Source organism: Heterodontus francisci, chromosome 16 (assembly GCF_036365525.1).
Source record: "Heterodontus francisci isolate sHetFra1 chromosome 16, sHetFra1.hap1, whole genome shotgun sequence".
NCBI classification, from domain to species: domain Eukaryota; kingdom Metazoa; phylum Chordata; class Chondrichthyes; order Heterodontiformes; family Heterodontidae; genus Heterodontus; species Heterodontus francisci.
The window spans coordinates 62655320-62671394 of record NC_090386.1 but is presented as its reverse complement, the minus strand read 5'-3'; the positions used below and the strand labels follow the sequence as shown (position 1 = coordinate 62671394).

The following is a 16075-nucleotide window of genomic DNA, read 5'->3' as shown; positions in this document are numbered from 1 at the left end:
TAAATGCAAAACTTTCTTTATGAGAGGATACACTTGCAACAACAGCTGTTTAATTTGCAGAACTTGTAAATTCATTGCAACAGTTTCTCACTAAACTACAAATCAAGTGAGATCAGCAACATGCTCCAGCTTGAAACAAGTAAAAAATGGTTCCAGAATCTCAGAAAAAGGATTCAACAGCCTACCACACTTCAAAAACGAGGAGTAAACTCCATAAAATTGAAATCATCAAAACTTCAGTGCCCGCATCCTAACTCGCACCAAGTTCTGTTCACCCATCACACTCCCGTACTTGCTTACACCTGCTCCCAATCCAGCATCACTTCAATTTTCAATTCTCATCCTTGCTTTCAAATCCCTCCAAGGCCTTGCTCTCCCCATTTCTGGAACGTCCTCCAGCCCTACTACCCTTTGAGATCGCTATGCTCCTCCAATTCTGGCTTCCTGCACGTCCCCAATTTTCTTTGCTTCATCATTGGCGGCCATGCCATTAGTACGTTAGCCTCAAACCCCTCAAATTCCCTTCCTAAGCTTTTTATTTCTCTACTTCTCTTTCATCCTTCAAAACTCTCCTTAAAGCCAAGCTCTTAGATCAAGCTCTGCATGTCCTAATATCTCAAGTGGTTCGGTGTCAAATTTTGCATAATTACACTCCTATGAAGTGCCTTGGGATGCTTTAATATGTTAAAGGTGCTATATAAATCTAAGTTGTTGTAAGTACAATAAATCCTCAATGACCTCATTCAGCTCAATTATGTCAGAAAATGTAGACAATAATTAACACGGGTAACAAAAAGCAAAAGAATCTTTAAAACAAGGAATATGACCACTTGTTTGAAAACTGGGATCTACAGACTCTAGCAGGTGGATCCAAGATCATTACATCTCTGAAACTTTCTTCAACTATTGACTTATGAGCACAACAGTACTTCCGTTGTATGCTAATAGATCATATTTTCTGAAGCAACAGCACATTTATTTTTAAAGCTGCATATGGTGACACCACAAATCCCAGCCTGAATGGAGATGACGGAATATGCTGAGTAAACAGACTTCTTGCTGCAAAATAGATTGCTGCATTTCCTGCCCCGCCTTCAACTCTTTATTGGTTGACAGTGCAATTCACTGTCTGACAGCAATTACAATACTTTTTTTTAAAATTAGGCTAGCTGAGAGGGGATTGCAGTCGCCGTAATGGATTTTAAATTATAATAGGCCTAAAATGGAAAGGGTTAAGTCAGGGCAGCAGCAGAGAACCTGCAGCTCTTTTGATTAGTGATATAATCACTGAGTACTAATATATTAAATTTTTTTTATATAATTAAGTAACTGAACCTATTGTAGCTGTGTGAAATTTCAACTCATTATTCAAGATGAGTGACAATATAGTTTATAAGGCACAATATTTATCAACTATTAAGCAATGATGTAATGTTTGAGCAGATGGACCTACAAGAAAAGTGGATAAGACAGTGAATTCTATGGGAACAGAAGACAATGAACCTTAAAAAAAAGTCTTTGAGGTAAGGGTGCCGAAGCTAGGTTCAAGTAGGTCAGTCTTTTTTTTTTTTAATTCTACACAGTGGGGAAATTAATATTGAAAGATGTATTGTAATGTAGATTAAAAATGATTGGAATATGAAGTGAGCTCACTGAAAAATTACAGGATGAGAAAAGCCATAACTGGAAAATACAACAATGAAAACAGACCTGGGAAAAACTCCCAAGGAGGAATAGTAATGAGAGCGCGCGACAGAGCGCGGAACAGAGCGAAGATAAAAGGTAATTGGTACTTTCAGATACCAATTGCAAAAAAACACGAGAAAGTTAATTGAGCAAAGGGCACAATCTGCTTAGACAAAAATAAATTAATAAAACTGAAAAAATCAGGGAAACAGCAGGGAATTGCATCTGAAGCGCTCATGTAATAGTGATACGATAGGGTGTATAACGAGAAGGTCCACCCTTTTTTCTTTGTTCTTGGGATGCAAAGAGAGTGGCGAACCTGTGGAATTCACTACCACAGAAAGCAGTTGAGGCCAAAACATTAAATATATTCAAGAAAGAGTTAGATATAGCTCTTGGGTTTAAAGGGATCAAAGGATATGGGGCGAAAGCAGGAACAGGTTAATGAGTTGGATGATCAGCCACGATCATAATGAATGGCGGAGCAGGCTCAAAGGGCCAAATAGCCTGTTCCTGTGCTCCTATTTTCTATGTTTTTATGTTTCTATCACTGGCAAAGCCGGCATTTATTGTCTCTCCCTAATTGCCCTTGAACAGGTGGGGGTGAGCCACATTCTTCAACTGCTGCAGTCCATGTGGTGTAAATATCCCCATAGTGCTAGTAGGGAGTGAGTTCCAGGATTTTGACCCACTGACCGTGACGGAATTGCGTTAATAGTTCCAAGTCAGGATGGTATGTGACTTGGAGGGGAAGTTGCAGATGGTGGTGTTTCCATGCATCTGCAGCCCTTATTCTGGTAGGTAGTAAGGTTGTGGGTTTGGAAGGTGCTGTCAAAGGAGCAATGGCGAGTTGGTGGAATGCATATTGTAAATGGTACACACTGCAGCCACTGTGCTCCAGTCGTGGAGGGAATTAATGTTTAAAAGTGGAGGATGGGGTGCTGATCAAGCGGGCTGCTTTGTCTTGATAGTGTTGAACTTCTTGAGTGTTGTTGGAGCTGCGCTCATCCAGGCAATTATTCCATTACACTCCTGACTTGTACCTTGTGGACAGGCTTTGGGGAGCCAGGTAGTGAGTTAGTTGCCACAGAATTCCCAACCTCTGACCTGCTCTTGTAGCCACAGTATCTATATGGCTAGTCCAGTTAAGTTTCTGGTCAATGGTAAGCCCTTGATGGTAGGGGATTCAACAATGGTATTGCCATTATCACAGAGAGCTGGTTAGATTCTCTTTTGTTGAAGATTGTCATTGCCTGGCACTTAAGTGGCAAGTAACATTTGTGCCACACATCAGCCGAAACCTAAATGCTGTTGTCCAGGTCTTCCTGCAAGTAGACAGGGACTGCTTCAGTATCTGAGGAATTGTGAATGGGACTGAACACTCTGCAATCAGCAGCGAATATCCCCACTTCTGACCTTAAATTGGAGGGAAGGTCAACATTGATGAAGTTGTTGAAGATGGTTGGGCCTAGGACACTCCTGCAGCAAATGTTCTGAGGCTGAGAGGATTGGCCTCCAACAGCCACAACCTTTGCGCTAGGCATGATTCCAGCCATTGGAGCGTTTCCCCCCAGTTCCCAATTTTGCTAGGCCTCCTTGATGCCACACTCAATCAAATGCTGCCTTGATGTCAAGGGCAGTCACTCTCACTTCATCTCTGGAATTCAGCTCTTTTATCCATGTTTGGACCAAGGCTGTAATGAGGTCTGGAGCAGAGTGGCTCTGGTGGAACGTGAACGGAGCATCAGTAAGCAAGTTGTTGTTGAGTAAGTGCTGATTGATAGCACTGTCAACTGCACATTCCATCACTTGGTTGACAATGGAGGGTAGACTAACGGGGTGGAAATTGGCCAGTTATACTTGCCCTGCTTTTTGTGGACAGGACATAGCTGGGCAATTTTCCACACTGTCGGGTAGATGCCAGTGTTTTAGCTGTACTGGAACAGCTTGACCAAGGGCACGGCTAGTTCTGGAGCATGTCAAGACCACAGCTGGGATGTCATGGCCTTTGCTGTATCCAGTCCCTTCAGCCGTTTCTTGATATCACATGGAGTGAATCGGATTGGCTGAAGGCTGGCATCTATGATGGTGGGGAGCTCAAGAGAAGGCTGAAATGGATCATCCACTGAACACTTCTTGCTTCAGATGATCACAAATGATTCAGCCTCGTCTATTGCACTGATGTGCTCGGCTCCCCTATCACGGAGGATGGGGATGTTTTTGAAGCCTTCTCCTCTGGCTACTTTTTCAACTGTCCACCACCATTCACAACTGGATGTGGCAAGACTGCACCGCTTTGATCTGATCCGTTGGTTGTGGGATTGGTTAGCGCTGTCTGTAACAAGCTGTTTCCACTATTAAGCATGCATGTAGTCCTGTGCTGCAGCTTCACCAGGTTGGCACCTAATTTTTAGGTATGCATGGTGCTGCTCCTGGCATGTTCTTCTACACACCTCCTTGAGCCAGGGTTGGTCTCCTGGCTTGATGGTAACGGTAGAGTGAGGCATATGCTCGTCCAAGTAGTTCAATACAAATCTGCTGCTGACGGCACACAGCACCGCATGGATGTCCAGTTTGAGCTCTGGATCTGTTCTCAGATAGATCGTTGGCGAATATCAAGAAAATGCAACAAGGTTGGATTGGCCACATTCTAAGGCATGAAAACTTGAAGGAGTTGACTGAAGGAAAATTAGAGGGATGTAGACCAAGAGGGAGAAAACAGAATGATGTTAGACAACTTGAAATTGAAAATGGGAGGCTCCTAGGAGCAACTGAAGAGGAAAGCGCAAGAATGGAGAAATGAGCAGAGGATTTGCCCTTAGGCAGATCACTATAACAAGATCTGTCCTGAATCTATCCCATTTAGCACAGTGGTATTGCCACGCAATGCGATGGAGTGTGTCCTCAATGCAAAGACGAGACTTTGTCTCCACAAGGACTGCATGGTGGTCACTCCTACAAATACCATCATGGGCAGGTGCAGCTGTGACAGGTAGATTGGAGGGGTCAAGGTCAAATAGGTTCTTCCCTCTTGTTGGTTCTCTTACTATCTGCCGCAGGCCCAGTCCAGCAGCTATGTCCTTTAGGACTCGGCCAGCTTGGTCAGTAGTGGTGCTACCAAGCCACCTATGGTGATTGACATTGAAGTCCCCCAGAGTACAGTCTGTGCCCTTGCTACCCTCAGTGCTGCTTCCAAGTGGTCTTCAATAAGGAGGAGTACTGATTCATCAGCTGAGTTAGGCGGTAAGTGGTAATCAGCAGGAAGGTCCCTTCCCATGTTTCATCTGATGCCATGAGGCTTCGTGGGGTTTGGAGTCGATGTACAGGACTCCCAGTGCCACTCCCTCCTGACTGTATACCACTGTGTCGCCACCTCTGGTGGGTCTATCCTGCTGGTGGGACATGACATACCCAGTGATGATGATGCAGGAGTCAGGGATATTGGCTGTAAGGCATGATTTCATGAGTATGACTGACAGGACACGAGTATGACTGACAGCTAGCCTGCGGAACAGCTTTCTCAATTTTGGCACAAATCTCCAAATGTTAATGAGGAGGACTATGCAGGGTCAATAGGGCAAGGAGTGCTTTTGTAGTTTCCGGTGCCTTGGTCCCTCCAGTTTTATTCTTATTCAATGTTTGCGCAGTCGTTTGATACAACTTTGACAGATGGAGAACCATGAGAAAGAGACATTGGTCAGCTGTGCTCCCCGAACATGCAACTCCTGAAATGTGAGGTTGCCATAGCATTGTGTGCTTATATTGCATGGTTTGCTGGATTTAGAGCTTCTGATTAATAACTACAAGACGTGGTATCTGATTGGCTAACACCTGGCAGTGTATGAATATTTGTAAATACTCCTCCTCTCAGAGGTTTCAAATTGAATGGGGAACAGTATGTTTGTCAGTGTGCACCAATAATTGGGCATTGGCCCCCTCCATTCATACTGCACTACACTTATTTTGCAATTTGCAAGAAACATTGATTCCTCTACGGTGCAGGGAGGTCAATGACTAATCTGGGACCTTGAGTGTGGTACAATTAATAGCTTAACATGCAGACTAACATTCTGTGAATACTGCCATAACACAAGCGCACTGGGAGGTAAATGAGCTGCAACTTCTTAAATCACCTTAAATCAACTTTAGACGTTAACAGTTTAATTTTTTTTTTGAAAGGTTGTTACAAGTAAACTTCAGTGTCTGCACATCTCTTTTTCCAACAATAGGTCACAGGAAGATTTAAAGCAGAAAAAAAAGCAAAATTTTTGGAAGCGAGGAACTGCTCCTGGCTGAGATGAAGCATCACCGAGCACGGCTGGTGAAGACAGCAATGGGTGGGTGCTCCCCGAAAAGGCAGCATGGTGATGTGGAGCAAGGTCATTGGAATGCTGAGCACCATGCTAGTTGTTCCATAATCAGGAGACAAATGCAAATAGAAAAACAATGACCTGACTACAGCAGACAAGGTAACCATTCCGCAGGATTCAAATCACAACTCACAATGGGAACAAATGTCAAAAATTGTTAATCTCTTTAATTGTTGTTTAAAGAATAGTTTGAGTTGGAAAGGAGTTGTTATTCTAGTTCAGCATTTGTTATGTCAGAGAAGGCAAGGTGCCTTCAAGACGAGATCAATTTGTTTGCTCAAGGCAAAACCCAGCAACAAGCAATTCACAAGTCTTTTGCTATGGGAGAGAGCCTTTCAGAGTAGGATGTTGAATTTGACAGCTTCATTCTCTGAAGAAAGCATTACAATGCCTGAAAAGAAGCCCGTCATATATACACACTTGTACCTATCACAATAAAGGCCTGCTATCCGACCCGAACCCAACTGGACCCGACAACATGTGTCAGGTTCGGGTCGGGTCACACTTCCAGGTCCGGCATTCGGTATCACAGATAAGTTTCTCCACTGTTAATTTAATGTTTGGACTAGAAAGGTGGCTTAGTTACAGTTATTTTAAGCTTGTGCAGATCAGCAAGAAAGTAAAAAACAGAAAGTAAGTTAACTTATGGTCGGGTCGAGCTCAGGAAAAAAAAAAAGGGCTCGGGCCAGGTCGGGCTCGGGTCGGATGTGGTTCTGTCAGGCTTGGATCGGGTTTTTTTTTTTTTTGCAGACCTGAGCAGGCCTTTACATCACAAAACACCACACTATTCTCCGTTTCCGCCCCACAGGGAATTTGGCACATAACAGAGGAGGGTGTACAGAGTGAAAGCAGAATTCTTATCCTAAAAGAGCTCAATCACCATGAGGGCAGGGCCCTGCAGCTGCAAGGGCACCCTCGTGCTGACCATTTAGGCAGGCAGAGGTTGGTGGTGCTGGTGAGATTCACAGCCTCTTGATGTGTCTCCTGGGCAGCAATATATACCAGGATAAGACTATGAAGAGGGATGAGAGAGGATTTTAAAAAAAAATTATGCATGGGCTTCGATGGACTGGATTCGGAAAAACTCTTTCTGCTTCTAGATGCAGGGTGGGAAAAGGGCTGATCGGTTGGGAGAGACACTGCCCATGGTCGGAGTCTGCCTGGTTGGGGTAGAGGGAGCATTGGGATGGGGCAAGTTGCACCTCAGTCCAGTAAGGCAAGGTCGTGTCCTGTCCAGCGTAAGGATGACTGGGAGCACAACAGCAAGGATTTGGACGTGCAATTAGGATGATGCAGGAGCATTTCAGGTATTTGTGACATCTGAAACCCATCCGCCAAAAGATAATGCTCCTCTTTGACAGCCTGGACATGATTAAGTTAGACCACCTCTGCCTGGAGGGTTGGGAATGGGGGTGGGCGATTACCCTTGTTCAAAAACCTGAATCATGAACATGGGAGTACTCAATTCTCAGGCCATTATAATTTTTAACCTTCCCAACATGTAGAAAAAGGTGGCGGTGTTGACAACTTAACTCCAATTGGCAAGAAAATACTGACAAAACTGGACAATGTGAACAAAGAAAACTCAAAACATTTTCCAGACTGCTGGGGTGTGGCTCTCCAGCTTTAATGGTCCCACCGTTAGCCTTCTAGGCGGAGTAAAGTGAGGGCCATAAATTGCATCAATACCATGTCACTCACACCATTATTTTTCAGTTTAAGTGGCGGAGTCACAAATAGCGTAAATCCAGCAACTTGGCAATGTCCATTGACTGCAATAGCGGGCTTAACGGGAAGAACAAAATTTTCTCTGCTATTGGGCGTGCTCGAGCAAATTATGGCATTATGTAGATAGTGGCATAACTTAATTATTGGAACTTTTACATATTAATTAATGCAGCATTACTATGGCAGACGTTTCTAGAAAATTCAGGCCCAATATTTTGCTACCAATACCTGTAATATGATACAGCATGGCCCAGTGGCTGCTTTTTTCAAGCCTGGAGACTTTCAACAACCTATTTCATTAAGCCAATACGAATAGCAGATGGAATGAGGCTTCACCTACCTATAATTTTAAAATCGTCTTTGCTACTATAAAAATACAAAAAGGTCAAATAAAAAGGGAAAATACAGGAAGAGAAAGAACTTGCTTTTATATAATGCCCCAAGATATCGTAAAATACTTTATAACCAATTAATTTTAAAGTGTAGACACTGTGAGCATGGACAGTTGTACAAAGCAAGGTCACAAAAACAACCATGAGAAGAATGACTAGTTAATAGTGGTACTGATTGAGGATAGAATGCTGGCTAGGAAAACATACGAATTAGGAGCAGGAGTAGGCCACTCAGCCCTTCGAGCCTGCTCCGCCATTCAAGAAGTTCATGGCACAACTGATTACTCCTCATTTCCACCTACCCCTGATAAACTTCCACCCCCTTGCTTATCAAGAATCTATATACCTCTGCCTTAAAATTATTCAAAGATACTGCTTCCACCGCCTTTTGAGGAAGAGAATTCCAAAGACTCACGACCCTCTGACAGAAAAATTTCTCCTCATCTCTGTCTTAAATGGGCGACCCCTTATTTTTAAACAGTGACCCCAAGTTCTAGATTCTCCAAGGGGAAACATTCTTTCCACATCCACCCTGTCAAGACCCCTCAGGATCTTATAAGTTCCAATCTAGTTGCCTCTTACTCTTCTAAATTCCAGAGGACACAAGCCTAACCTGTCCAATCTTTCCTTGTAAGACAGCCCACCCATTCCTGGTATTAGTCTAGTAAACCTTCTCTATACTGCCTCCAATGCATTTACATTCTTCCTTAAATAAGGAGACCAGTACTGTACACAGTACTCAAAATGTGGTCTCACCAATGCCCTGTAATAGCTGAAGCATAACCTCCCTACCATTGTATTCAATTCCCCTCGCGACAAACGATAACATTCTATTAGCATTCCTAATTACGTGCTGCACCTGCATACTAACCCTCTGCTTTTCCACTAATACTGCCTTGAGATCTTCCAGGGACACTTGAACAGGCAGCATCTCTGGTTTAACATCGTATCTCGGTATTTCACCAGTAGAATAGATTATGTATAAGCATCATCTTTGATTTCATGCTCAGGTCCTGAAGTGGGACCTGAACCATAATCTTCTGACAAAGGTCAAATGTTGAGGGTGGATGGGCTCCAGTTTCAACCCATTTGAACTGATCCTGGTGTACCAAACTCAAAAGATACCAATATCGACCTACACCAAGACACAATGATAACTGTTTGGTGGTGGAGTTTGCCATGAAAAGTTTGAATATCACAAGATAAGCATTATAGAGCTTTAGCATCAATTACAGCACAGAAGGAGGCCATTTGACCCATCAAGTCCACATTGGTTCTCCATGGAGTAATTGAGTCAGATTTTTCAGAGCTGAGCACCAAATGATCTGTAAGTGCAGTGTTGTACAAATGAGAGAATCAGTGGAAATATCAAACATACCTTAATTATCTGAAGCTGAACTCCTTCATCTGTTTGAGTTCCTTGAAAACATCCACAAATGGTTTCTATAATCCTATCAATCAATCTCTTTCCAGTTGAGTTGTCAGGGGCATTACCCGTGATATGTCCATATGCTATCAGCTTCTACGAAAAGATATCACAAGAGTGCACATTTCAGTAAACAGAGATCAACTGTGCTCCACCATATCCGAACACAGTGGATACAAAAGAGGGCAACAAAATGGCATACAGAACCTGCCAGAACAACTTTAGTCCCATCATTTTCAGCTGAAATGCTAATGCATCTTTCTGAACTGTTAAGCTGAGATACAAGCTAAGAAAATTTAAATCAGTACGAAGTCCTCTTGGGCCTCTAACCGTTATGCCTATATTTCTGTTTGGTATACAAGCGGATGTATGGATAGTGGTGTTCACTGTAATGGCTTCCAATGGTACTTCTGTGCAACTGACTACTTTAATAAGAAACATAGCAATGCCACTGGCATTTTATATCACCTTATGTTTTACATTCATGCACCTATGCCAGCATGGTAAATCGTAAGTTTGTACTTGTGATATTCCAGATCCCAATTTCAATTGCGCTACTAAAGGTTAACACTGTTGAGAATTTAGGAATTTGATCCCATTACAAGGAAGTATTAAAGACATTTTGAAAAGTCATCCCAAGCTATAAAAATAAACCAATTAACCAATTATCAAGTACTGTATGAGGATTGGGGGTAAACTGAAAAGGTAAGTGCATGATGTAGGTAAGGGAAAGAAAAATTAATAAACCAATGCACTGTTATGAGCCTTCAGCCTAGATACTCTCCCCCCGAACAGTACAACAGATCAATCCAAGCCTTTATATGTCGGAGTTGCTGATAGTTGCTGATTCCCTTACAGTTGCTGATTCCAAATATGACCAACACATGGTGTCAAGCAATTGTATTAATTTTCTCCCCTGTTTGAAACAGTGTGCCTTTAAGACAGAGAGAGAAGCTTTTGGATTTCTGAGACACAGTGTGCCAGCTGCACTTGTTACATAGGCAGGAGAGAGAGGTCACATGGTATAATATTTCATCTTAACGGTGTGGAAAAACAAGAAAAAAACAGTTTTGAGCGACACCAGCGAAGCGTGCTTACTGGAGGAAACAGCTGTCTATTTCTCTCAGCAGAAATTCTACAATGAGCTACAGGCCAAGTTAATTGCCTAAGGAGGATAAAACCTTTTGAAGAGACCATTTGTATTGCTGGAGGTAGCAAAATTCCTTTTCTTTACTTTCAGTCCAAGAGTCTTTGCTTCAAGATTGACTCTCTCGACTGTATTTTCTGGAATTCGCAGTAAATGTTTGACTGAGACACGGTCGGTTTAAAAATTCAAGCAGGCCCAGTGCTGTGCTCATCGTTTAAAGAACTTTTTCAGGCCTGCTACAGCGAAGTGTTTTGAATGCCTATCTACTAAGAGACTATTTCATCAAATCCGCATGAGACTTCGAGTGGCATTTAATTATTTTTACATTAGAATACCTCACCCATCAGGAACATAACCCACAAAGACTTATATGCCAGTTATTTATTTGTTAAGAAACAGCTAATTTTCAGAACATAATTAAAGAAAGTTAACCATTGATTTTTGAGTGTATGTGTGAGAATGGGAGAGTTAGGTCAAAATAAGAAGTTATAAGGTCTTTAGACATAGGTTTATCTTAATAGTTTTTAAGATTTAATTTGTTGTTGTCTAAAGATACCTGATTCTAAGGGTAGGCGATGGCGTAGTGGTATTATCACTGGACTAGTAACCCAGAGACCCAGGGTATTTCTCTGGGGACATGGGTTCGAATCCCACCACAGCAGAAGGTGGAATTTGAATTCAATAAATCTGGAATTAAAAACTTGTCCAAAGATGACCATGAAACCATTGTCGATTGTTGTAAAAACCCATCTGGTTCACTAATCTCCTTACCTGGTCTGGCCTACATGTGACTCCAGACCCACAGCAATGTGGTTAACTCTTACATGCCCTCTGAAATGGCCTAGCAAGCCACTCAGTTGGACCTAACCGCTACGAAGTCAATAAAAAGGAATGAAACCGGACGGCCCACCCGGCATCGACCTAGGCACCGGAAACAACTATGGCAAACCCAGCCCTGTCGACCCTGCAAAGTCCTCCTTACTAACATCTGGGGGCTTTTGCCGAAGTTGGGAGAGCTGTCCCACAGATGAGTCAAGCAACAGCCGGACGTAGTCGCACTCACAGAATCATACCTTACAGACAATATCCCAGACACTGCAATCACTATCCCCGAGTATGTCCTGTTCCACCGGCAGGACAGACTCACCAGAGGTGGTGGCACAGTGGTATACAGTAGGAAGGGAGTTGCCCTGGGAGTCCTCAACATCGACTCCAGACCCCATGAGGTCTCATGGAATCAGGTCAAACCACCTACCGCCCTCCCTCAGCTGGTGACTCAGTACTCCTCCATGTTGAACGCCACTTGGGGGAAGCACTGAGGGTGGCAAGGGCAAAAATGTACTCCGGGTGGGGGACTTCAATGTCCATCACCGAGTGGCTCGGTAGCACCACTACTGACCGGGCTGGCCGAGTCCTAAAGGACATAGCTGCTAGACTGGGTCTGTGGCAGGTGGTGGGGGAACCAACAAGAGGGAAAAACATACTCGACCTCGTCCTCACCAATCTGCCTGCCACAGATGTTTCTGTCCATGACCGTATTGGTAGGAGTGGCCACTGCACAGTCCTTGTGGAGACGAAGTCCCACCTTCAGATTGAGGATACCGTCCTTCGTGTTGTGCGGCACTATCACCGTGCTAAATGGGATAGATTTCGAACAGATCCAGCAATGCAAAACTGGGCATCCATGAGGCGCTGTGGGCCATCAGCAGCAGCAGAATTGTACTCGACCACAATCTGTAACCTCATGGCTCGGCATATCCCCCACTCTACCATTACCATCAAGCCAGGAGACCAACCCTGGTTCAAAGAAGAGTGCAGGAGGGCATGCCAGGAGCAGCACCAGGCATACCTCAAAATGAGGTGTCAACTGGTGAAGCTACATGACAGGACTATCTGTGTGCCAAACTGCGTAAGCAGCATGCGACAGACAGAGCTAAGCGATCCCATAACCAACGGATCAGATCTAAGCTATGTAGTCCTGCCACATCCAGCCGTGAATGGTGGTGGACAATTAAACAACTAACTGGAGGAGGTAGCTCCACAAATATCCCCATCCTCAATGATGGGGGAGGCCAGCACATCAGTGCGAAAGAAAAGACTGAAGCATTTGCAACAATCCTCAGCCAGAAGTGCCGAGTTGATGATCCATCTCGGCCTCCTCCTGAAGTCCCCAGCATCACAGATGCCAGACTTCAGCCAATTCGATTCACTCCGCAACTGAAGGCACTGGATACTGCAAAAGCTATGGGCCCTGACAATATTTAGTTTAGTTTTTTAGTTTAGAGATACAGCACTGAAACAGGCCCTTCGGCCCACCGAGTCTGTGCCGACCATCAACCACCCATTTATACTAATCCTACACTAATTCTATATTCCTACCACATCCCAACCTGTCCCTATATTTCCCTACCACCTACCTATACCAGGGGCAATTTATAATGGCCAATTTACCTATCAACCTGCAAGTCTTTGGCATGTGGGAGGAAACCGGAGCACCCGGAGGAAACCCACGCAGACACAGGGAGAACTTGCAAACTCCACACAGGCAGTACCCAGAATTGAACCCGGGTCGCTGGAGCTGTGAGGCTGCGGTGCATGAAAACATGAGAAGCAAAAGAAAGTCAGAGGGAGAATAAGGTAGACAGTGAAAAACATTAAGAGAACAGTAGTTTGCAATTATATAGCACCTTTAAAGCAGAAAACATCCAGAGGCACTTCACAGAGAAGTAATCCAAGAAATGGGGAGCAAGCCAAAGACAGAGATATTGGGAGGTGAATGAAAGCTTGATTCAAGAGATGGGTTTTAAGAAAAGTCTTGAAAGAGAACAACATACGTGAAAGGGCCTAGGGAAGAAATTCCAGAGCCTGGGCAGCTGAAGGAGCACCCATCAATCGTAAGAGAAAGAGAGGAGGGATTCATAGAAGGCTAGAAGAGATTACAGAGATTGTTCAGCTTTCCAAAATTATCCAAAACGATCTTATGATTTTGCTTGCAGACCAAATCATTAAAGTATGGCTGTCTTACTGAGATTCTTTGATGCTGGCAGTGTCAACATTTTAGTAATACACTGGGGAGCTGGAGTCAATGTTAGAAGACATCAACCGCATTCAGTTTTCCATAAATAAATTAGGTTACAGAGTTCACACTTAGAATCAATATGGAATGCATAGATCAAGTGAGTTTTAAATCTCTATTTCATTTGAAAGCACACCACTTCAAACATATTCAACTTGGTATGTTATAGCTCCATAACAGTGAGAAAAAAGTAGAATGAGAGATTATTACCTTCTACGCAAGCACTATGGAACAATTTTCAGTAGTTCTACAATTTTGAGAAACGTTATTGAATGGGCAGAAGCACAGATACTCATTCATTAAGGAGAGTAACAGAGTTGAATTTCAGACTTTTTACAAACTCCAAGAGTTCAATAAAAATGTTGAACCTTAATATGTGCACGAAGACATACATTTCCCCCCGCCCCCAACAGCTGAATGCAAAAGGAGCAGGTGGAATGTCTATGCAACTGAAAACTATGAATAAAATGTAGTCTAAGGAAGTTTCCTGTCTATTCCTCGGTCTGATTCAAACATTTTTCTAAGGATCACAAATGGAACAAGATTAAACATCTGGATTCAGGGTTGAAAAGATGCATTTCTTTTCTAACAAATCCTCTTACTGATATTAACCTACAGCTGAATTCAACTTGAAGAACTTTTTGATAGATGCATATTAATTTATTATACTTTTTTATATTTATTCATTCATTCATGGGATGTGGGCGTCGCTGGCTCGGCCAGCATTTATTGCCCATCTCTAATTACCCTCGAGAAGGATTCTTGCAATTCCAGGTCCTGCAAAAAAAGTGGAGAAATAGGACCGCACTACTCCTATGCAACTTCCATGTGGTTGCTTTAAGAAATCATTGCCAGAACATTGTGGACTGATTACACACCTTAAACTCTTCAGCAGGGAACAAAGTGGGTCTTTTTTGGGAGGGAAACCTAAAAATGGCATACAAGTAGTAGTAATGGGGAAGGGAACGAACAAAGAAGTCTGATTTTAAAATAGGACACTGATAACTCAACATTTTATATGTATTAACATTAAGGAGTACACTTAGTCATGCAATTTTACACACCTGCAAGCAGTCCAAAGATGTGCTGATAATGCGAGGTGATTTTGATTGACAGGCCAACTCAAATGGAAGAAAGTACTTATCAGCCTCAATAAAGTTTGCATTTGGTGTGGCAGAGACATTTTTGTCTCCAATTCTACAGAAAAGAGTACAATTTTTAAAATGAGTCAAAATAGCAAGAATACCTGTAAACAGATCCATTTTCCAGCAACTTCACAAAACAGTAAAAATAAATTAAATGGGAATTGATATGCATTGGTCAGTCAAGCAAAAACTAATTTCTTAGTAAAATTCATAATTACACACAAGAATCTTCATGTTCTCCTTATTAGCTATTACCATACCAAAGACTTCATTGTAATTTATACCTGCACGGAGGTAAAAAGATAATCAAGTATATATTTTCAAGTGTTTGTCTATCCCTAGTGAAATCATACAAAAAGGGCAATGAATGATGCATTTTTTTAGAATGATGAGTGCCATTTATTGCCCTATAAAGTCATATAACTGACACAGTAAACTAGATACATTTCAACATTAAGAAATTTTAAAAAAAAGTATGTCTTACCTTTGTTTTTCAATTTCAGCTTTTATTTCTTCTGTTGAATAAAAAAATCAGTTACTATTTTTAGTTAGTGCTGCATGATATTGTTCAATAACAGTTCTTCCAACAAATTTAAATTGGTAGTACTATAAAAGCTTCCTATAAGTATGACCAGCGGAATGGCTATGTTCAACTGGGGCATCTTTTCAAATAAAATCCAACTGGGCATCAAATTTCTTCTGAATGACACAATGGCTATCTAAATGTTACAACCTCAAAGGAATCAGACCTTTAGGTCACATTCAGTTGGACCAGTTATCACTGCCACACTGACCATTTGGAACAATTATTTCACTTTAGTTTGGATTAGGTTCAGATTAGTAACACAATTAACAAATTTTGGGTCCAAAAATATAAATGGTGGAAATAAACAAGTAAAATTAAAATCACCCATCTCTAATGTTTTGTATGCTGTCACTATCTAAAATTGAAGTAATCCCATTGAGAACGAACTTGAGGGAAGCAGCCAAGGAAGTTATACTAGGAGATGTATTGTTCAGAACATCACCCACAAGGCAGGATTTTTCCTTAGCTCAATTCTTTAGATGGACTTACGATGCACAGGCTGAAAATTTAAACTACATC

At 42.4% G+C, this 16075-nt stretch overlaps 1 protein-coding gene across 2 annotated transcripts in view; it reads right to left on the bottom strand.

Moving 5' to 3' along the window:
- LOC137378141 (brefeldin A-inhibited guanine nucleotide-exchange protein 2-like) overlaps positions 1–16075 on the bottom strand; it is a 155070-nt gene that overhangs the window by 112550 nt on the left and 26445 nt on the right. For both annotated transcript variants that reach the window (XM_068048260.1, XM_068048261.1), the window contains exons 2-4: positions 15455–15485; positions 14890–15022; positions 9555–9698 (exon numbers count right to left, since the gene is read on the bottom strand). In XM_068048260.1, coding sequence (XP_067904361.1) covers positions 9555–9698; positions 14890–15022; positions 15455–15485 — 308 coding nt within the window. The remainder of the gene's footprint in view (positions 1–9554; positions 9699–14889; positions 15023–15454; positions 15486–16075) is intronic.